The 24,600-nt window shown below is 25.4% G+C and overlaps 2 protein-coding genes across 4 annotated transcripts; one reads left to right on the top strand and one right to left on the bottom strand.

Annotated features, from left to right (window-relative positions):
- Window positions 1–4,227: 4,227 nt before the first annotated feature.
- On the bottom strand, window positions 4,228–23,182 carry LOC129618731 (phospholipid-transporting ATPase ABCA3-like). 3 transcript variants are annotated; one of them, XM_055533681.1, is made up of 16 exons: window positions 23,080–23,182; window positions 13,448–13,687; window positions 12,708–13,362; window positions 12,487–12,630; window positions 10,553–11,860; window positions 10,165–10,492; window positions 9,581–10,106; window positions 8,465–8,811; window positions 8,244–8,369; window positions 7,931–8,173; window positions 7,661–7,844; window positions 7,143–7,325; window positions 6,422–7,072; window positions 6,160–6,225; window positions 4,849–4,953; window positions 4,228–4,769 (listed from the first exon to the last, which is right to left on the bottom strand). In XM_055533681.1, the coding sequence occupies exons 2-16, from the start codon at window positions 13,651–13,653 to the stop codon at window positions 4,556–4,558; spliced, it is 5,286 nt and encodes a 1,761-aa protein (XP_055389656.1). In that variant the 5' UTR covers window positions 13,654–13,687; window positions 23,080–23,182; the 3' UTR covers window positions 4,228–4,555. The 3 variants fall into 3 exon arrangements, with proteins under 3 accessions (XP_055389656.1, XP_055389657.1, XP_055389658.1); XM_055533682.1 differs by having other exon boundaries at window positions 7,143–7,322; XM_055533683.1 differs by lacking the exon at window positions 6,160–6,225 and having other exon boundaries at window positions 4,229–4,769; window positions 23,080–23,179.
- Window positions 18,416–19,126, top strand: LOC129618944 (general transcription factor II-I repeat domain-containing protein 2B-like). The gene has a single exon (XM_055533978.1). It carries the CDS (start codon window positions 18,416–18,418, stop codon window positions 19,124–19,126), a length of 711 nt encoding a protein of 236 aa, XP_055389953.1.
- Window positions 23,183–24,600: the final 1,418 nt, after the last annotated feature.

The following is a 24,600-nucleotide window of genomic DNA, read 5'->3' as shown; positions in this document are numbered from 1 at the left end:
GCATTATCTGATAAGAAATGTAATCAATAAAAAATTATACAATTTTTTTTTTTTTGTTTTATCATCATATTAGTCTGGTTTTCCTCATTCCTTTTGAATTATTTTTATCTAAAAGTTAAATAAATTTTTAATAATTTCGTATAATAAGTATCGTATTTACATTCAACAATACCTGTCAGATATTAGTGAATTGATTTAACTTAAAATTATAAGTTTATAGGAAATATTTTTAACTCCTTTTACTTCATATTTTAATATAACTTTGCGAAAAAATTAAAAATTCTTTATATAGTTTTTAAACACAATTAATGATTTCGAGGTTTTAAAATTTAAGATTGTATAAGAATGTAGAGTGTATGCCTAAGCCATTTACAAGTATTGCAACTGATCACGAAAGAAAATCAATTAATATTCTTAAAACAATCTATAAATAAATGAATGTAAAATAAAAGAAAATTAACAATGATAAGTTTGATTCTACAAAATTTTTACACACAAACCATTTTTGATGCACTAAACAGCTCGCGAGCGAACAGATACCAAGCCAATATTGGTTTCAGTTTCATAGCGACTCTGTATATACACAAAATCTAATTAATACATACATACTTTTAATTAGTCTTCTTTATCTTTTATGCAATAAAATAATTAAAATTTATTTATTTATGATAAAATAATAAAAATCCAAAATTAAAATATTAACAAAGTATTGTATTTCAATCGTTATTAGCACCATTTTTATAATAATGCAATTCATTGCAACTCATTGCAATTTATTTAATCGATTTTGATAAAATGTCATTTACATTTACTTATAGTCATAATATTGTGTATGCATCCCTAGGTATTGTGTATGCATTTTAGATCGTAATTCATTAAAAATGAATTTTATCACATAGAAAAATCTTCGTTTAAAAGCTTAATTTACGAGAGAAAATATTGAAAATTTAGTATCAAGCACAGGTGGTTCTTTTTAAAAAGATTATAAAAATTATTCTCCATATTTAAAATTGGGTCGATTAAATCTTTAAGGTCTTAAAAAAATGATCAGATCTGAAATATTTCCGTTTAATTGTTTATGAAATAAAGAATACCAAATTTTTATTATATAAAATAATAGCGCGGTTAAAAAAACTTATATAAATTAAGATAAATCCAGTTGCAGTCAGTTTTAAATATAATAATTTTTTTTACGAAAAAGCTTTTGAACTTTGGAAACTACTTAAAAATATTTTTTCTCCAGTTTTAATGATGTTAAACATTAGTAAATCAGAGTTTATAGTTTATTGGCGGGATTGCCAATTGATCGCGATTAGTTGAGAAAAAATTGTTAGCTTTTATTCATTAGAGAATTTTTATGTTTTTTTGGGAGTGAATAATCATGTACTAATTATACTCATTTAAATTACATGTGTGCCAACAAATAAAAATAATTGCCCTTATCATAAATAGTGCTTTTTACGAAAATTTTTTTACAAACTCACCAAAAACAGTTTCTTATTTTAAATTTAACTTTACAGTTAATAGATCTACATAACATGTATAACTAGAGGTAATTAATTGTTTTCACCAATAATCTCATCATCGGACTGCTTAGTTAGTTCAGTAATTTTCATTGAACAAACTTTCACGTTACGTACGCTTCCTCTCTTAATTTTCTGCAGTTTGATAATTTTATAAAATTGCTTTAAAATTATGATAAACTTACAAAAATCAGAAACAAAACTTATCACAATGAAAATAATATTTGTAAAGAGAGACTGTTATATAAATTTTGCCTACAAATTTTCCCACACCGTTTAAAACAACATTATTGTATACAAAGAAATTCAAATTTATGAGTCTTCTAAAGTCTTCTGACCTGCGCAATAAAATAAACCTTTTTATATGTACTTATATAATAATAGATTATTTATGTGAAAAGTAAACGTCAAAACTGTTATAATCTTTCTTCGAAAAAAAAATAAAAATTTATTAAATTTAATTTTGTTTAATGAGTTTTTTGTTATTTAAAAAAAAATATGTAGTTTAATTATACAAAAAAAAGTGCGTTTAAAACAAACTCATAGTATATTTTCCAATCTTTGCGAATTAAAGTTAAATTAACTTGTAAGAAATAACCTATATAATTCTGTACTAACAATATTTTTCGTTTCAGGTTTTCTTGAAGAGTTTCACTTTCAGATGATTTAAACGTTGCCTTTCGAATTTTCTTACCAAACTATTTGATTTGCAATATTTTGATCGAAGAGGAAACAAAATCCCTTTGAATTTATGGAAAATAACTACAGTTAGATATTCTGAACCTCAACTTATAATTTTTCTTTATTCAGAAATCAACGATTATCCACTACATAGAACAAAATTTTTTTTTAAATAATAAATTTAATTATGCAAAAAGTAATAAAATTCTTATAATTATAGGAAAATAATTTATAAGTGTTCAAAATCAAACAAATTTTCTTTTTATTTTAATTTATATAACATTCAGTTTTATTATTATTATTACAATTTTCAAATAGTATTACAATAAAAATATATTCGAGGCACATAATATAACTATATAGATATAAAATAGAAAATAAAATAAAACCCAGGTACTTACATTTAATAATAATTTGATAACAAACCTCTTAATTTTTCATTTTTTAAGGCAAATATAATGTTTTTTTTTTTCTCATTTAAATTTTTTTATTGACATCTGCGCAAATTTTAATTTATTACTATACATAGCATTTTATAATCGTAATCAAACATTAGATCTTTAAACAAAAACATTAATTCAAAACTATATTTCTCAGATTTTTATATAATAGTTATGTAATTATTACTAAATTTAGTATTTATCAATTAGAATTAGTTAAATAATTTTTAATTATTGAAGGAAATTGTATTAGGTACATGCAATTTTCATTTATGCATGTACACAGAATAATTTTTGCATACATCTAGGAACAATTATCAAAACACTATAATTTAATGTTTGTGAATAAAATGAAAGCACGATGTTCAATAGGCAATAATTTAAATTATAATATCTCAATTAAGATCTTAGATCTTGTATGATTACTGCTAATGCATCTTATTATTTTTTATTTATTTTATTGTAAATTAAGGTAAATATTTTTAAGTAAAACTATTTTTACATACTTTTAATATAAATATCCAATTAAAGCTGTAAAATGTAATATCTTATATATATATATATAAGATATTACATTATATATATATATATCAATGCCAAATTGTCGTGCCATAAATATTTCAAATTTATAAATAAATTTATATCTTTTTGTTAATACTTAAATAAATATCACTATAATATTGTAATATCTCTAATTCAATTTCTATTATTATTCTTTTAATAACTAATTTATAATATTTTTAATAAGTAGCACTCCCAATTAAAAACACAAAATATCATTTTCTTATAATTTTTTTTTTTTAATAAAATACTTTTAGTTATTACATAAATTCGACTAGTTTGTATACAATATTTTTGGTAGTTGTATTAGCTCTTTTAAATTTGAAGAGCTCGTATTATTAAAATTAATTAGTTTTTACAAGAATTTTTAATTCGAAATGGAAAAATATAAAAATATAAATTGACTTGTATTGTTATATGCCATTTTAAGTTTTAATGTTTGTATGCCAAATGCCTAATTATATTCCACTATATAATTTTATTAATTTATACATACAAATAATTTTATTACTAAAATATACAATTATAGATATAATTAAATCTTGTGAAGTTAAAGTTAATATTTATTATATAATAAATTTATATCACAAAAAAAATAATATAAGATGATAGGGTTTAACAAATTAGAATGATTAAATTACATACAGATTAAGTAAAACTGAGAATGTTTTATACACGTTAAGTAGCTTATTATTATTGAAACTGCGAACTTAATTTTACAAACAATTTTAGATTTTTTTTTGTTTCTGTACAAATAAAAAATTTTTTTTGTTATTTATAAAAGATAAATTTAAACTTTCTAATTTCTAATTTTAAATTTAGGATTTAATAAAAATGGACCTTATATTTTTAAATATTTATTGTATTTAATGTTTGTTATACACAACATAAAGAAAAATCAATAAATATTTAAGGAATTAGTTGCATACTTAAAGAATTTCACTCAAAATTTACTATAATTATGTTTAAAGGACAATTTTTAAAAAATTTATTTTTTTAAGAATTTTTATAATTTTAATAACACATTTTTGCCAGAAAAGCTATATATTTTCACAGAGTTAAAGATTGGATTAAATGAAATTAATTTAATTAAAAAAAATCAATTTTTCGATACAATTTAAGAGTCTGTCCTAATGTTATTGCACTAATAAAAAATTATGTTATATTTTTCAACTTAAGATTAAATTAAAAATTACTAATAGTCAAACAAAATAAATAATATCAACTACTTTTTTTTTATAAAAATTTCATTAAAGACATTCTCTTATATTAAACCTTAAAAACAATCTCTTGTATTAAACCTTGTTAGGTAATCTATACAATGTTTTTTCTTTAAATCACAATAAACTTTTACTCTGTATTTTTCTTCTTCTTCTTTTTTAACTTTGCGTCATCTTTTTGTGCTTTGGCAAATTCTAAGAAAATTTCTTCCAATGTCGTCTGACTTATAGAATAATCTTCAATTTTTAATTCTTCTTTATGTGATTCCATCAGACCAAATATTTTTGACCATCGAATACTTGATAATGGAATATAAAATGTCAAAATTCCTTGATACTGCTCCCTAAAACAATTTTTTAAATTTTCAAAAATTAAAATTTTGTACAATATATCTATTGTGTAAAAGGAAAATTTTAACTTACTTTAAAATTGATTCACTAAATTGATTTTTAACAAAATTTTTTATTTCTTCAATTTCACTGTGTTCCACAATTTCTTCCATTTGAATTAGTTCTGTTTGAGGAGATCTAAAAATATATTTATATATGTATATTAGAATTAATAAAATCAAATGAGTGTAACAAGTAATATAGTAGGTACATTTTATAAAATCTTATAGCGAATATTGGTTTGCAACATTCACAAATTAAAATTTTATTTTATTGTAATTGAAAGAAGCGCAATATATTTTTAGCAAGTACTATTAATAATGTTATAATATTATATGCATACAAAAATAAACGTATACTTCCATTAGGAATTTGGTATAATGCAATTTATATTCATAGCAAATATTTGTTATAGATTCAGTTGCCTTACTAAGAACCTTATCGAACCAGCTGTCCAAAGATTGTTTCACAAAAATTGAAAAAAATAATTTAAATTAAAATATTTTCTATCAAATTTTAGTTTTATCTCAAATCACGAAAAAATTTCAGAAATTTTAAGAAAGTCGTATGTGTGGCCATGTTGTGGACCTTCAAAGTACAAATTTTCAACCTAGAACTCAAAAAGAATCTTTGTCAACTGCTTAAATACATCAATTAACGTTGATAAAAAGCATAAATCTAAATTTGTAAACAGAAAATTGTTTGAATTCTTACGAAAATTGGAGTTATTCTATTTACAATTTTATTATTGCATTTGGAATTATAAGGTCAGAGTTACATTAATAATGTTCTGAATGCTGTCGATGTATACATTTACCGAAATGAAATTTATGAGCTCTTTTAAAAAATATAAGAATAATATGATATTTTTATAATTTTAATTTGATAAAGGTTAATATAGTAAAGCATACATGACCTCTTTTTGTTAGTGCTATTTCAATTAAAGTTTTTTTCGCGTATTTTCGTAAATTTCAGGCTAAATGGCTAAATGACTAGATAGCTGAATAAAAACCAAATATTACTATTTACGACATCATATTAAAATTCAACAGTTATTACGCAAATAATATAATTATTTATAAATTACTAACAAGCTTTCAAATCATACATATGTACTTGCTTAAGAATGTTCATACGACAACTCAATGCAACTTTCTTACCAATTGAAAATAGTTCTAAAATATACATAATTCAAAATTATAATAATTTCCGAAATTTAAGTTAAACTACACAGAAAGCATAATTTTATATTTCAAGCTATTTAATTTAGAATGGCTTAGCATCTTTTTTTACAGGCTCGCATTAAAACAATTAAGATGAAATCTACATGTGAAATTTTTTTACCTTCTAGTTCTAATATTCGTTTTATTGTTTGTGAGATAAACTTCAAGCTGAATGTCACCTCTATTTCTATAAAAATAATTTTTAAATTGGGTGCAAAAACATATTTTTTCTTTTTTTCATTTTTTCTTTAGTATTAGAAAAAATGTTATAAAACTAAAACATTGTTAAAAAGAAAACATAAACTACTTGTACTAAAAATAAAATTTTGGAAACCAAGAACAAAATCAAAAAAAAAGAGAATTCATCATCTCATATGTTTTACCTTGCCGGAGAGTGCTCCAGATTTTTTTTCATTTTTATTTTTAATACTAATCCTTTTGAAAATTTATTTTTTAAATGTTGTGTCGAACCAATACATTTGAATTCACCATTAACCATAATAGCTAAACGTGTACATAACGCCTCACACTCTTCCATGCTATGTGATGTTAAAACAATAGTTTTCCCTGTATCTCTAATTTGACATACTTTATTCCATAATTGCCGTCTTGCGCCTGGATCCATACCAGTTGTTGGTTCATCTAAATAAATAACTGATGGACCACCAAGTAATGCAATCGATGTACTTAATTTTCTTTTATTACCACCACTATAATTTTTAATTTGTTTATCAAGATGTTTTGTAAAACCAAAACCTTTCGCTAATTCCTCTGATATTTTATTAATTCTTTTTTCTGGTATACCACGTAATAATGAAAAAATTCTTAATGTTTCTCTACCAGTCAATTCTTCTAATAAAGCATCAAATTGTGGACAATAACCAATATGGCGATATACTGTATTAATGTCGTTTCTTAACGAATAGCCTTTTACATAAGCCTGGCCGAATGTAATACGTTCATCACCAGTCATCATTTTAAATGTAGTGGTTTTTCCAGCACCATTAACACCAAGCAGACCGAAACATTCTGAACTATTAAAAAAATATTTCTGTTAAAATTATCTACCATTTTAATAAGATGAATTGTTTTTATAATTCAAACCTTTTAATGCCAACCGAAATTTCATTTACAGCTCTAAAATTCCAATAATATTTCGTAACTTTATCCAATACAATATTTGTATTTTGAATATCATCTTTTGACATTTGAGAAATTCTTAATTTTTCATTAATGACATCTTCGTCAAGGTTTGCATAATCCCCTTCAGATCTCATTGGAGCTCTCCTATTAAAAAATATTTATTTTATTAATAAATATTGTTATTGTAGTAAGTAAATGTAAATTTATCAAACTAAGTATATGTAAATATAATCATAGCAAAAGAAATATTTGCTAATTATTGCCTTTGTAATATGAGCTATCAAGAACATTTTAAAACTGTGATATTAAAAATGTGAAACATCTTCAACAAATTAAGCTATGTACATATTATATGTATATGTATACATTGAAAAATAGATCTTGATCTTGCAAAGATTATAAGCAATCATAAATTACACATAATTACTAGACCCGTATGCAGAAGTTCTTTTTCAAATATATTAAAAAATTATACAAACCTTTTGATTTTTTCCATATAGAAATTATAAATTTTCATAGCAACAAGTTTTATTTGATAGCAAGTCTCATCAAGGAATCCATACTCTTTTATTAAAAGCATTGTAAAACATCCAAAGAAACTAACAATACCAAGGACAATATTTGCTGCAATACCTGGCTCCTTCCATGTCCAATAACCGGAAACTAAAAAATTTAATAAACGGTCGTCAACATTACATAAAACGTTTTGTATATAAATTTATTAAATTAAAGAAATTTTCTGTATTTACCACAACATTTTTCATTGTATGCGCATAGAAGCTCCATTTTACAAAATTGACTTGGAACATTTACATAATTACAAATTTTCATACAAGTTGCTTCAGTTGAACCAATTTTATTAATGCTATCCAATGATTTTGCTAACGAATAATGCGGTAATAATAAAAATACATAATTTAAATTTTTCGCAGTCTCTTCTAAATCAAAAACCGGTAATCCAATTGTAAAAACAACTACAAATAGTGCCATTCCTAAAATATAATTTAAAATACATATAACATATGCTGTGTTATAAATTTATTATAAAAAATATTAATTTACCAGTAAATATATTTATAACAGAAACTCTAGAAAAACCAGTTGCAGGAACTGTGAATAGGAATGATAATAAGTACGTAAATGGTAAAACAACTATGCCAAATATTATTAAAACTAAGAACGTTCGACCTAGAAAGAGAAAAAAAAAATAAAAAAAGAATTTATTTTATTCAAAAAAGATAATTTAATATACTGGAAAACTTTATTTTTTTTTTTAAACAAACCTAATTCAGCAAATGTAGACATTCCATCTTCTTGGAAACATGCCAATGTTACTAATGTTATTATAGCAGTAATTAAATAGCTAACGAAATCAGCCAAAAATTGTGAAAACCAAAATATTGAAACACGTACACCACTAACAAACTGTAATAATTTTGCACGAGTTTCTCTTTCTTTAATAACAAATAAGACGTAAAATGTACTAATAACACCCATACTAAAACTTAAATTTAATGCAAGATTAAATCCTAAATAGCCTCCTGTATCAAGTGCATCTAATTTTGTTTCAGTTGAATATGGTAAAGGATAATTTGTAACTTCAATTAAATTTGAAGAATTTGACACTGCCCTGTAAGGAATAAGCACAAGATTTAAATCAAAATTATAAATTCATTCTAATAATTTATTCAACTTATTTTTCATAATGGAAAAATCACTTCTTTGTTACAAAATTTACTAAAGGTCCCAGAAAATTTTTATTACAAAATGTACAAAATATAATAACTTAAAAAATATTTTGTACAGAATTCTTAAACGGCACTATCCAACAAAGTTTCTATGTTTAGATTCTTAGAACCCAAACTCTTTGTGTAAAAAGAAGACTTGGTGTTCATGATATTCTTTCCAAGTGTTTACAAAATTGAAGGTCTTTATAAGTTTTCGTATATCTTCAAAAAGAAGCTTTTAAAAAGAAATTACTTGCTGTTTTAAAATGTACATTTCATTTCAACATCTACTCATACAGAAACTTAATTTAATTTTAAAAAATATAAAAAAAAAATAATTTTGAAAAGAAGAATTTTTAAAATAATATGTAGATAGACGTCATAACAAAGGGGTAATGACCTGTTTTAAATTTTTTAATCAGAAAGTAAAATAAAAACTTCATTCAAACCAAGAGCGGTTGCCAATCTATTTGATTTGTTTGCCAAAAATTTCACAACTTTTTTCTAATCATATCTAGATTGTTAAATCATTTCAATTTCAACAAATAATTAGGAATATATTATTGAACAGAAGTTTTATCCATCGTTTAAATTTTTAATTTTTTCCCAGATTGTTATATTCAATATAGAAATGATTTTTTTGTACACACATAAAAATATAATTTAACACACCTTAATAGAGCATTATGAACTGTATTTAATGATAAAGGTACAATATGAAGAAGTTGTGCATTAAACCATGCAACAATTTTATCACTGCTTATTGTCGCCCCAATTAAATATTGTGAATTAACTCGTACAAGAGCAACTTTAGCTAAATTCAATATAAAATCAAAATAATCCTTTTCTATACGTTCAAAACCATGTTCACCACCAAAACTACTACTATATTCTGCATATTCGAAACCAACTTTTTCTAAAAATGTTGAATTTTGTTTTTGTAATTCCATTACTGTTACCGTTTCCGAATATCGATCTATTGTTAAAGGTAATGGTTGCAATGTTCTAAATCGATCTTTTGTTCTAAATATTAAAACTGTAATGACCACAAAGAAAATCGCTACAGAATTTTGTATCATCAATAATAAATAATTTCTAAAGGTATATAGAAACTTTTTTAATAGCATTGCTCTCCATTGACTTATCCATAAACGATAACCGCTTAAAAGAATTATTTCGTTTGCAGTAAAATCATTTTCTAAAATTTTTTTCGTTATTATCCGCTTATTAATAATAGCAATCGTATAATAAATTACCAATCGTTAGAGATTCCATATCATCCAGATTAATGTTACCATTATGATTGTTTGATAATCCATTTTGATTTACATCGCTCTTATCAGCACCAACGAGCATAAAAACTTCCTCTAAAGTTGTGTTCGATATTCCATAGCCAGATAAATTTAAGTTGTCAGAGTTTTCTTCAAGTTCGAAAAGCATTTTTTCAAATATACTTAAATATTTTTCGGGGAGTTTGTATGATAGCTCAGATCCAATATCGCTTTCAACAGCAATATCTGGAACATATTTCCTTAAAAGGTTTGTTATTTGTAATGGACGACAGTCTTCTTTTTTTACACAAATCTAAAAATAAAAATTATTGAAATATGGGTTTTACTTACATGTATAATACCCATTTAATACCAAATGATATCCAGCACCATATTTTTTTTTCAAGTAAAAGGGACTACCATTAGCTTTTAAATCACCACTACACATAATGGCTATCCTATCACCAAGTACGTCAGCTTCATCCATAAAATGAGTTGATAATAAAATAGTTCTATTCTTTTTTTCAGATTGCAATAGGTTCCAGAGAGCACGCCTTGCCGATGGATCCATACCAGAAGTTGGCTCATCACATAAAACTACTTTTGATCCACCACACAATGCTGCTCCAATGGATAATTTACGTTTCATACCACCAGATAAATGTTGGGATTGTGTATCAATTTTTTGCTCCAATTCTAAGATTTTCACATACTTTTTGACTTCTTCTTCTACTAACTCTTGTTTTAACCCTTTTAATCTACTGAAAAATATAATATGCTCACGTACAGTTAGTTCATCGAAAAGTATGTTATGCTGCGGACATAAACCTAATGACATTCTTGCGTTCATTAAATTTGTTCTTATATCAAAACCATTCAAAATAGCTGTCCCACTTGTTGGTGGTATCATACCCGTTAGCATAGAAATCGTTGTAGTTTTACCAGCCCCGTTATGTCCCAATAATACAGTTATTTCATCTTCATATAAATTCATAGTTAATCCAGAAACAGCAACTTTGTCGTCGAATGTTTTACGTAAGTTTTTAATTCCTAACCCTACTTTCTTATTTGTTGGTTCCACTTCAAAAGCTTTTGGGTCAAAGCGTTTTTGATAATCAGTTGATGACATATCTTCCACACCTTTGTACTGATTGCCAAACCAAAATTGTCTTGTAAATATAAAATACCACTTTTTTGGTACACCATACGCGCCCGGAAATATTTGCTCAATATATAATGTAACTAGCATATGCAAAATAGAGCTAATTAACATCATTCCAATTACTAAACCTATTGATAAATTGTCATCAACGTTAACTGGGCGAAAGATATTATTCCATTTTAGACCTTCTCCAGTACCTTCAAATCGCAAAATTATTTTAAAACCATATGCCATAGCTGAATTGCAGAATATACTAGTTGTAAGCTTATGTGTTAGTGATAAATTTTCATAACTTTTCTCTGTAAATTTATATGGTAAATACAAAGTGAACCAGGCAATTCCCAATACGGCAGTAGCTGTATTCGCTTTTGAAAAAAATGTTGCAAACATAAAGCAAAATGTTACTGCTGCAATTCCATAGATGCACATAAAAAACAATAAAGCACTCCAACTAGTGTGAGTAAATACTGCAACATTAGCTGCATGCTCTAATCCAGTTATATTAAACTTCCAATTGTACTAAGAGTAATTTGAAAAATGTAAATAAGTATAATTAGAAATTTTAAAATACAAAATTTAATAATTTAAAATTTGTGAACCCTTTAAAAAGTAATTAAATAGTAAGAAAACTCAAAATAGGAGCGACATTCAATATACTTTGGGTATAAGCACCAATATCAATATTGTAATAGCAAACTGAATTTTGTTTAATTCAAAACAAAATCACTACAAAATTAATGAAAGTGAAATATTTAAAATTGTAAATATAGTTACTCCACATCTTTCATTTGATAATGAAAGTAACATCGAAAATTTTTATTCGTTCTTTGAAGTTTTGCAAAAGTTCTACAGCAAAACGACAATTTATGTCAAAATTGTAACCTGTTTCCAAGTTTTCAAATATAAAACATTTGCTAAAGAATCGAGTAACGTAACAAACAATGGCATAAAGACATACATAATATAAAGAACTACTGATTAGTTCGCTACGGCTGTTGGCAAAATGTCTAAAAGTCCCAATTTTAATTGTTTTGTTTTAAAAGAAATTTGGAACCTGTGCTGTATTTACTTCGTTGTTAGGAAAAAAAATAAAAATTGAATTTATATAATATTTATACAGATTTGCAATCTAAATTCAAATTTACCTTAAGTAAAACCACAATTAAACATATAGCCGAAACAATAAGTAAATAGCTTTTTATAAACCAAGCTGTCCAATGTAACCAATTGGGTAAGCCCATAATTTTCATTACTTCCTTCAATTGTTTTTCTTTTTCGATTGTAACGTACTGCCAACAACAATCATAAAATATATAAAATTTATATAAAATGTAGTCCGATTACAAAGCTCTTATAACTTTCCTACCTTTACAGTCTGTGAGCATGGATAAACGAAACTTAATAATATTATGAGTGATACAAATGATTCTAACCCCTTCAATAATGGATCATCAATATATGGCGGATATGGTACTCTTCTTACAAAAATTTCTGGTATCGTAAAATTATTACTATCGACTACAGTATTGTCAGCTGTATTAATTGCACTATAATTTTCTGCAGTATAATTTATATATGATAATCCGATCGCATGTTGAATAGGTAAAAATCCTTCTTTTGTGTAAGATGGATTATAATCATAATCGGAATAACCATATCTTGGTCCACCATAATCGTATTCAGGAAACAATGCATTTGTTCGCCAATCTCTTATCCATTCTAAGGAACTTTGTCTTAATTCACTAGGAAAACGCATAGAATATTTCAATATAGAAGGACATTGTTCTGCACCAGATTCTACACTCTCAAATAATAAACCAGCTATACTATGATTTGCTTGCATATAATTTTCTAATTGAATTCCATTTTTTACTGCATGTATTGTTATATTACGTTTCCCTTCATTATGATTAGTTAACCATGTAGCTGCATTTTGTACTATAATTTCTAAACAAGGACTCTCTGGTGAATAAACTAATTCATATCGTTTTATTGGAAAAGCTGTAGTTGATGAATGTTTCCTAAAATATATTACAAAATATTTACAAATAAATAATTACGATTTCTCTAAATAAGCCTTAAATTAGAAGCAAAAAAAAGACTTACTCTAAATCTAGGACGATCGGTACTTCACCAAATACTGTTGAATTGGTAACTCCTTGTGGATCTACTAAAGTTCTTACTAGAACTAATAAAAGGCAAAATATTGATGGTAAAACTATTTCCAATAGCAATTGAATCTTATGATTCCATTGGAGTTTCCAATTTTTCCACATCAATAAAGAAAATTTATTCCAATTACTAGTCTTCATTTTTAAGTTTTAAAAACTTTGGAACGGGTAAATTCTGAAAAGAAATATAAGAGAAAGTGAAAAATATGCGATTATGAAATTGAAATTTTTTAAAATTGAATACAATGAAGTCTTCAACCAGTGCAATACTTGAGAAACTGACATATGGAAACAATATTTTTTACTGGTTCATTTCTGTAAAATGTGAAAACTTCATTAGTTAGAAGTGTTCGAAATTGTACTCGGATGCTCTAATTGGATTATTGATTAAAGGGTATAGATTTGTTTTTGAAAGGGTATATAGACGAAATTGAGCCTTATCGCTGAATACAGTGTTTACGAATGATAAAAAACAGATTAACAGTTTTAAAGCAAGTTTGGAAAATACGGTAATATTGTTCAGGTACAAATCGATTCATGTTAGTTTGTCATCATGAATATCAAAAAGTAAAAACAGTTTCGATAGCTCCCTTGACAATTAACTCGTTCATCAATTTGGTTTGAGAAAACAATCTGTAACTAAAATAATTTCATTCATACAAAAAAATTATAGTAAAATTTCGATTTGTAACTATAATACTACAAATAATTTTATTAATATTGTAAATTCAGTCAAAAATATGAGCAGTTACTTGTCGAATTGACATGTGTTATAATTCCCACGCCAAGTACAACAAACAGCACAAAATACCAATTTTGAATAGCCTCTTTCTTTGTTTCATAGCCCAATTAATAATATTTCATTGAAAACAATTTTGTAATTAAAAATTTTTACTCTAAACTTTTTCTTACTGAGAACACGAACTGCATACATATATAATGAACATTATTTTAGAAATTTTACATTAAATGTTTTGTTAACAAAAATTTCTGTATTTGTTTTAATGTTATGTACAAGTACATACACAATTTAGAATTCATAAAATCTATTTTTATAATTGAGTGCTTACAAAATATCGAAGGTGTTGATTAAAGGTATTGTGATCCAAATGAATTGTACCCATTAAGTTTTCAGCAATGCGTGCCTATCAATGCATTTACTAAAACAACTTTGATGAAAATTTATGTCGTACTTTGCTTTGACGAGGTCGTAAGTGCGTTCGATTTGGAGTATATGTCAAGTCTTCAAATTTTATATAGTTTTACAGCAATGACAGTGCTTAATCTTTACTAAACAAGCTGTTCGAGGAAACCCATCAGACGTTTGTAATAGAAGTCACACTTATATTTTTGCTTACATATGTACATATATGTATGTAAGTAACCAACATATTTCCTTAAAATTTTATATTTCAATTTAATTTGTTAAGAGGATAACGACTTACATGTTTTTCAAAAACATCACAACTCCAAAGCTGATTTCTTATAATTGTCTATCTTACATTTTTAACCACAAATAAAAAAAATCATAATTATTCATAATGTTAGACGTTTTCTTGAAACTTAAAATCAATGTATCAATTATATGTTCACAAACTTGCACAGCCTTCTAGATAATTCAAATTTTTAAATATCATTTAGAAAAACCAATATAAGGTGATCGATTTCGAATGTGTTGACGACAATATAATTTGTATTTTTTAAGAGAATTACTATTTGTATTGCTCTTATGGGAATGGCAATTGTAGATATGTAGTTACTATCGTAAATTTGGCTCATAGTAGAGTTTCGCTTTGTGCTACCCGAATTCCCTGAAATGCTCGCCAGTTAGTTTCGGTAACAGCCAGAACTCAAATATCAAATTTCAAGAAATTCCATCAATTATTTCCGTAGATATGGTGAAAAATATAAAATCGGCCCGCAGATCAGTTTTCGAGCCCAGATCTTTCCAAAAAATTTATATGTTCATTGTTTTAATACGAAAAATTGAAATATCAAATTTCAATGAAATCGGTTGATTTTTTCTCTTTATATAAGCAAAAATGTATATTTGGCCCGTAGTAAACTTCCAGTTGCTGATGCCTGATTTCTTCCAAAAGTTAGGAATTTTTGCGGACGGTCGAGAAAAGCTTTTACAATATGAAATTTCAAGTAAATCGGTTGAATATTTTCTTCAAAATGGTGAAAAATGTAAAACAAGTCCGCTAAAAAGTGCAGTTCCCGAGGCCTTATATATGCTAAAAGTTGATCAATCCGTGTCATGGTCGAAATAAACTTACATATAAAATTTCATTAAAATCGGTTCAGCCGAACTTGAGATACACGCGTGCACACACAGACCAACAGGTTGCTAAAAATAGTTTATTTACTCTTCCCTACCATGGAGAAGTGCATTCCCACCGAAAACTCGATATGCAAAATTTGTTGCCATCACATCACCTACCTATTGTATACACAATACGGTCGATAATTATTAACAGACATAGAAAAACGCGCAAAAAAGCATCAAAAATGTTAAAAATTTTTGATGCTGGAAAATATTATCGTCCTAAGAGCTTTTTCTGACCTGAAAATAGAGTTGGAGCCCGAACGTCTGTCAATTATTATAGGCGTATTCTTACCTACTTGTATAAACACTAAACTGCATAACTGCGTATGAAGCAATTTCATATTAAATCTTTCTTTTCTTCATTTCAGGAAAGTGTCCTTTAGCGACTCTTGTATCATTTTAGAATTTAAGTGGAAAACTAAACCTAAATATTTCTCAATAATTATAAGAACCTCTTATTCTCTCTACATAGATCATTTTCTTATACACAATTAAATCAACCTTGTCTCAGTTTTAAGACATAAGAAATTTTTGCAAATTCACATTATGTTTGCATATACAATTCTAAGAAATTTTTGATTTGCTTTTTAATGTTAATCTATAAAATTTTATAAGTCCTTTTATTATTTACACACATATGTATGTATGTTTTTCAAATGCCATACATAAATGTCCTTGGCAAAAGGAAAAACAAAACAAAAAGCAATTTGTAAACGATGAAATTTCTAAATTACAATACAACACACTTATTAAAACAAAAAAGTAAAACAAAATTTCATAAATTTTACATTTCATACACAAACACAAACATAAATTTTAGATTTACGTTTTATTTCTATTAAGTATACTATGTAAATGCTCGTATATGTAAATAAACATTAAAAAACAAATATGTAAGGAAGTATATATGTAAAAAAACACATAATGCATTTTGAGTAATCGTGGCGACAAAATATTTTTCTTCTCCTACGTTATTGGAACAAATTTACGCAATTCTATCATACCTACATAGCACATTATTACTCATTGTTTACTAAATTAACCCTTTATTACAATGAATTTTTTTTTTTGGAATGAAAAAATTATTTTAAAGTAAATTTTTGTTTTAGGAATAAAAAATAATTCCAGCGAAAACTCAGCAGGTTTTCCATTTTCCTGGAAAGCTCGATTCTTCTCCTGGATCATATACTTATGTTATATGATGCATTTATCGGATACACGAGTAACGTGAAAAATTAATTGAGTATAACATTTTTAAAATTAAAAGATTAACCAAGTTTTAACAACTTAATGATGGAAGCTAAGGTAGAAACTCTATTCGATTTGGGTTTCATTCAAGTAATATTAGGAAAATTCCAAATAATAAATAAAGAATTCAAGTACTTAAATATAGATAGCATAAAGAATATATACTTAAATATAGCATAAAGAATATTCATATTTAAACAATATAAAATCACTATTTTAATAAAACTTGATTTTGATGGTATAAGCTCTCACAATAACTGGCATAGTTCTTTGAAAAAAATTTTGCTATATATTGAAAACGAATTTGCTAATAGATTTCAGTTTCTGCTATACAACTCAAAAATTTTATTAAAATACTAACTGATACTGAAGATAACATTCTTACAGGTATTATACTCGTAAAATATAACTCACATTTATATTTATTACAATTAAAAATTAAAAAATCTTAAGTGATCCGCACATGACCGACCGCAAAGTGTTTTGTCTAGTTTACCGAAAATGTTATATAAAATTATGAACATGCCTTTTGAATACTGCTTTCAAATTTTAAGTCTACACTAGTAAGCTTTTAGTTAACATTTCTTGAAAAATGTAAATTTGTGTCATCCGTATTCTCTGAAAAGTTCGTCAAAGTTCCTAAGATATGGTAAAAAATCTAAAATCTAAATTCCGAGTCCTGATTTCTCGAAAAATTTTGCAAGTTCATTGTTTAACACCCTGAATTTACTTTCTTTTTATATGCACAAAAATGTTCATTTGGCGCTTAGTAAATGGCATCCGATTTCTTTCAAAAAGAAAGGTTTTTCGTACTATCAAATGAAGCTTATATATGAAATTTCAAGCTAATCTGTTAAACATTTTCTTCAGAAAGAAGTTAAAAACCTTTAAAACAAACCTTTAAAAAAATTAATTGACCCCCGAAATAATTAAATATTATTAGATTTGCATTTATACAATTCAAATTTGAACCTGAACACAAAAATTCTACACAATATTAACTAACCTATGTACTCGTATATCTAACACAGCACCCGGCAAACTATGACCCGCGGGTCACGGAGTGACCCGAAGCATGATTTTATGTTACCCGCTTCGAGTTTTTAAAGTAACTTTCCAAATCTATGTAAGAAAAATAACAAAAAATTGAAAAAAAATTGTTTGCTGTTGCACTCTGAAGTTCGTTGGTTAAGCAGAGGGAAGGTACTTAATAGATTTATAGATTGCTTTGATGCAATACAAATATTTCTGGTTGAAATCGGAGAAAATTATCCCGAACTTGATGATAAGAAATGGTTCTTAAAACTTTTGTTCTTAACGGATATAATGAACCATTATAATGAATTCAACAAACGACTTCAAGGTAACGGTCATACAATTTTAAAATTATTTGAAGAATGGAAGAGTTTTTGCTCAAAAATAGTTTTATTTGAAACAGATGTAAAAACTCGTAAGTTTAACTATTTCTTACATCTTAAAAGTCAAGAAGAAAAAGGCACTATTGATGATTCCGACGTAAAGACATTTGAGTCTTATATTAATAGCATGAAAGACGAATTTGAAAATAGATTTCAAACTTTGAAAACGCACGGCCCAATGTTTACGTTTATAACGAAGCCGGATGTAGTTGATGAAACTATTTTAGAATTACAATATTTTGAGTTCCTCGAAATCACCAATTTCAGCTTAGAACTGATTGATTTGAAATGTTTCACTTTATGGACTGATAAATTTGAAACTTTACGTCGCGATTTAGAAAAAACTGAAGACAATCATCTTGATATAATATCCACATGCTGGGCATCTCTTCCAACAAAGTTTACATGCCTAAAAAAAGTTGCATTTGCTCTTTTATCTGCATTTGGATCAAGTTATAATTGTGAACAAACATTTTCACAAATGAAGTATATATTAAATAAAAACAGGAGTAGTTTGACTACGGAGAATTCTGATGAATGTGTCCGACTTAAGGTATCAACATATGAACCAAACTTGTCCAAATTAACTGCAACAGCACAGCATCATGGAAGTCACTGATTTTGAACTTATAATATTAAATATTGGTTTTGCTATTTTTTGATTTATTTTTATTATATGTGTATTGAATTTATTTCTGTTATGTTTCTATTTATTTTAATATATAATAAATGAATTAACTTTTCGTTTAACTATTCTTTTTAATTGCTTTTTTATAAAATTGCCGCTGACCCGCTATGAGTTTAAAAAAATCTGATTTTTGACCAATTTTACCCACGACCAAAAAAGTTTGCCGACCACTGATCTAACAAAATACAGTCTTTTGGATGTCTTATTGTATAATGTACGTGTTAAGTTTTTGTAAAAACAGTGAAGTCGTGATTACAAAAAATTAATTAATAATAAATTTAATACTTTTATAATACTGTTATACTTAATCACTTTTTTTATATATGAAAACTTTTAAAAATGTATCGGAAATCAAATTTTATAAAACACTCAATATGTACATATGCAAATAAAAATACTATTTACGTACTTATGACTCATTAACTTCACATTAAAACATAATGAAACAGCCACAATAGTTTATTAATTTACTTATTATAGAAAAGAAATGTGTGTATGTGCATGGATATATTTAAATACACAAATAACCTTTATAGTATTACATACGCCCATAATATGGTAATACTATTCATGATTTTTATAGAACAGTGACGTTTCCTAGTTATTAATTTTCACAAACATTTTAGATGTTTTTTAATAAAGCATCAAAAGTATTTAAAGTTAGTATTAAAGTTAGAATTTTAATTAAATATGGCTGATTTTTAAAATTCAGTGTGAATTTCGTTTTATTTAATACATACGTATACAATTTTAAAGTTTACAATCATTCAAGTATATTATACATATATGATATTTTAAAAAGGACTCGCCTATATTTAAATCATTTCTTTTCTTCTTTTCAAATTTCTTTTTAGTCATACCCAAATTGTCTTCGGACACGAACGCTTTTTCGCGCAAATTTACATAATTATATAGGTTTTCGAAAATTTATGTTAATTGTACAAACAAATTTATAAAAATCACTTGTATCACACTTTGATAAAAGCAAAATTTCACAATACAAGACAATTAAATAATAAAACAGACATAATAAATATTTACATTTTAATAACATTCACAGTTCAACTAGAACTTCTCATAAAAATTAGAAAACTAAAATTAAAAAATATTTAAATATTTATAAAAGTTTTAATTTCCGCATCTACGTATAAACGACAATAGGACCAGCCAAGTACTAAATCACATTATCTGCTAAAGCTTTTAAAAACTCAAAAGTTATTTCTTTATAAAATTTATAGAATTTAATATTTTGAAAATAAAATATAAGAGCTTTGTTAAAGGTATGTGTCTAATTAAGAAAACAAATAAATAACTTAAATAAATTTGTCCAAATACTTAAACCAAAAATGGTTTTTCGTCACATATTTAACATTTAGTTTTTCAACTCTGTGTCACACAAGAAATGGGTGTTGTAATTCATTACACTCACTATCAATTCAAAGGGTACGAGTATTGTAACATTACACTCATTACCAAAATAACCACCTTAATTCAAATCTTTTATATTAAACTCACCAATACTTAACCTATTTGCCTTACTTAAACTGTGCCATACGCAAGTTCTACCCAAATTGTTTAAAACTTGTGTTATTAAGTAGAGAACTATTTTGTTCTCAATGTTGTTATTATAATAGCATGTATAACACAAACATTATGGTAACTGCCGCAGATTTTTTGACTTTATCATTAAGTTATTAACTGGGCATTACAAATGCATCATAATAATTCCAAGTGAACAATTTTTTTAGGAATTATAAGGTTGTTATTGCAAAGTTAGTACGGAATTTCTCTTAAAGAACACCATATTTGATCAAGGGATTTTTACGCTATTTATCCCTCTATTTTTTGTTTTTTTTTTCTTGTGTTTTAGTAAATAAAAAACATAAGTTTCTGTTTTAGTGTTAATGCAAACGAATTATATAATGTATGTATACGAAGGTATGGATTTCGCAAAATACATGTATGTTATTATATAGGTACTTTTATTTTTATTTATTAAAAAATTAAAGTCAATATCCTTAATGATATAAAATTAAAAAAATTTTGCTTGATTGTTTAGGTGCTTTATTTTATTACGTACTTTATAGTAAATATGTATACTCGTATGCACATGTATAAATACATATGCACATATAATATGTATATGAAGCCTCATATAAACTTTGGAATTTTTATTTTGACACACTATTTAGCAACAACACTTAGTTCTTTAAACTTACTTATTACGTATCTCTGTTAGAGTCGTTTGCAAATGTATAACTCAAGATGCTACTTATACATTATCTTGTAAATATTTGAAATACCAAGTAATCAGAAAAAATTAAACAGAATTTAAAATTTGTTCCGAAACACATGGAATGTAAAAGAGCGCATTTCCCTTAAATTATTTGAGGCCATAGTTTCTATATAGCTTCATAAAATGGAATTCCCTCAGTAATGGAATCGATATTGCAAAAAAATTTTACTATTATTAGGTATATAATTTTGCATAAAGTTATAAGAAATTTATTCATATAGAAAAATTCTTGAGTAATATCCTTAATAAAAACTTGGTTTTGTTACTAAATTTAGTCAACTGATAAGGGTTTACTTTCGAGTAAGAGAAAGATAACTGTTATATTTTGGCTTTTATAGAATTTCGGTAGTTTTAAAAAAGTAGTGTTTATACTTAGTGTTGAAGAAATGGGTGACCGGAAATTGAATGCTCTACGAAAGTTTTGTTTTAGCAAACCAAAATATTACAAAGAAAGGTACACATCTATTAATTGCCATGTCATTAAAAAACTATCCACGCAAAATTAGCTGAAGAATTATTTTGAGATAACAGATTTTGAAAGAGCAATCTAATCTCTGACAATGAAAAATTAATTTCTATGTTTACGGAATTGACGAGTTTGCAAATTGCATTTGAGTTGCTGCAGATACTAATTTCTTAATTAAGGTTGAGGGGAGGTATGATATGAAAGAATTTTATTTTTGAAAAACAATGCCTTCATTAAGATTTTCAGATGGTGTTCGAGCAAAAGAAATAGGCAAAAGAAGAATTATTCAAATACTTCATAGAATTATTCACGATATTTTTACTATATAAGTAATAATATATAATATACTATATAATAACCACTTGTTGCACTTATAAGATCCAAAAAATATTGCCAACAATGACTTAAAAAAGAACCAAATGTGAACAAATATATAAGAAAAACAGACTCAAGATCAAAAATCTATAACTTAACAAACGTAAGTCTAATTTAAAGTATATGGATCAAAGTAGTGATATTGATTCAGAATTTCAGTACCATAATGGAACAATTCTAAAGAAATTTATTTAACTCAGAGTTACAACTAACAATAACTTTTATTAAGCAATTAAAAAAGCATACTTATTATGTATTTTATTACTAAAGTAATATTTTTGTCATCCCCATTAATGTTATGTGTCACCAATATTGTTAAATATGTACAGTCTCTTATTTTTACAAATAGGTGATTAAATAATATATAACAACTGTATATTTATATTCGGTGTGTATAACCGTATATGGTAAAAGATTAAATGTACATTGTAAAATCATCAAAGCAAACTCATTAAGTAGTTAAATATCTCATTAAAAAATCTGATTCAATGAGAATTTTACTAGAATTTTATAAAAGCTTTTTACGGTTCAGTTGTCTCCTTTTTTTTTTATTAAAATATAAATTAAATTATACCGTATATGTAAATAGAGTGACACGTCTCTGATTAAATTTTATAATAATAAAGAAAAGCATTAAAAATTATTATTGATTAAAATTATTGATCGCTTAAATTTATTAATCTTAACAATTTTATTTTTTCACATGCATTATAAATTAAAAAAATATATTTTAATTTTAAATTATACCTTGTTTTAGTTTGAATCCTTATATTAATTAAAATGTATACGTTAATATACACATCTATTTATATATATATATGTATATATATATATAGATAATGTAATATTTTAAATTTTAATTTAAAAAAGCTTAGGAACTAATTTAAAAATTTAATGCACTTCAATTTTTCTTCTCACATTTTATTTATTAAGTACAAACATTTTCTTTTTTTTCTTAATTTCTAATAATACAATTTTTTAATTAAAAAAAATTGAAAAATCACAAAAAATACTGTTGTAAAAATTGCATTAAAATATTTTGTTAAATTAAATTATAAATATTTTTTTTTATTTAAGATTTCACGTATTTGTTATTTTGTGTCTATGTATCTATTGTATTCTATAAATATTAAATACCACAAAATATTTCAATAAACATTTCATAGTTCTAAATGACGATATACACATACATATGTATGTACACATGTAATAAATTAAGCACTTTTTACTTTCCCCTCAACATTCAATTTTCTTAATTGAATAAAATCTTTAACAAATTGATAATTTCACAACGAAAAGGAAAAATTTTCCCCAAATAATTATAAAATTAAGTAAATAAATAAGTCAATAAATAAAATTATAAATAAATATTTGAAATAAAATTTATAATTAATGAAAAAAATAGAGTGGAAATGACGCGAAGCGCATTAATTTTGAATAACTAATTTTTCTTTTATGTAAAATATTTTTTTAGCGTACTCCCCGCTTATGATATGCGCTCGCAAACGTTCTATGATGACAACTGATGACTAAAATAAAAAATCATATGGACTGACTGATTCAGTAAAAAAAAGCACTGAACTAAATAGTACTGTACTGAACTGAGTTGAATGAGATAGGAATAGTGAAAAATTATAAAAGCCTAGAAATTCTAAGAGAAAAAAAAATAATAATATATACAGAGAAGAGAGAATAAATTTGACAAAAAAAAAATAAAGAAACTGAGACCTTGAATAAAAATCAAGTTTAAGTTTATATTTTGTTTTTGTATACACATACTTATGTATGTAGTATAAAAATTTTTTATTTTGCTTTTCTACTATACTTTTCTACCTGATATATACGTACATAATTATGTATTGTACTATATAGCATATACAATTTAATGTTAGTATGACCCATTCATGCACTTACTTCCCATTTCCTAATTTTGAATGAAAGCTCTTATAGTTTAGAGAAAAAATAAAAGCTTTAAACATGTGCTTGCTATAAACATTGCGCAAACTCTTTTCATAATTTACAATATAAGTATTTTACAATACATTCATTACCATCCTTACACATCACAAAACATATTACAATTCCGTAATATACATACTTATATACTGATTTCCATTAAGAGGGAAAAAAAAACTTAAATTGCAAATAGAGATATAGTAAATAAAAGAGAGTGAGTGCAACAATCGTAAGGTGAGAAAATAAAATTTATTTTCAAAGACCAAACAAAACTATATTGTGAACAAAAAATGACGTCACACTTATTTTTTT

The sequence above is a fragment of the Condylostylus longicornis genome, unplaced genomic scaffold (genome assembly GCF_029603195.1).
Source record: "Condylostylus longicornis isolate FDR11 unplaced genomic scaffold, ASM2960319v2 ptg000010l, whole genome shotgun sequence".
Taxonomy (NCBI): domain Eukaryota; kingdom Metazoa; phylum Arthropoda; class Insecta; order Diptera; family Dolichopodidae; genus Condylostylus; species Condylostylus longicornis.
This window is presented reverse-complemented; position numbering and strand designations above follow the sequence as displayed.

What these genes read in the sequence shown, in the direction of transcription:
- LOC129618944 (XM_055533978.1), top strand. Translation starts at nt 18,416, where the DNA reads ATGAACCATTATAATGAATTCAACAAACGACTTCAAGGTAACGGTCAT.
- LOC129618731 (XM_055533681.1), bottom strand. Translation starts at nt 13,653, where the DNA reads ATGAAGACTAGTAATTGGAATAAATTTTCTTTATTGATGTGGAAAAAT. An exon ending in CATGCTCACAGACTGTAAAG is followed by an intron (nt 12,631 to 12,707) that starts GTAGGAAAGTTA and finishes TGTTGTTGGCAG; the next exon opens with TACGTTACAATCGAAAAAGA. An exon ending in TGTTATAAATATATTTACTG is followed by an intron (nt 8,174 to 8,243) that starts GTAAATTAATAT and finishes ATTATATTTTAG; the next exon opens with GAATGGCACTATTTGTAGTT.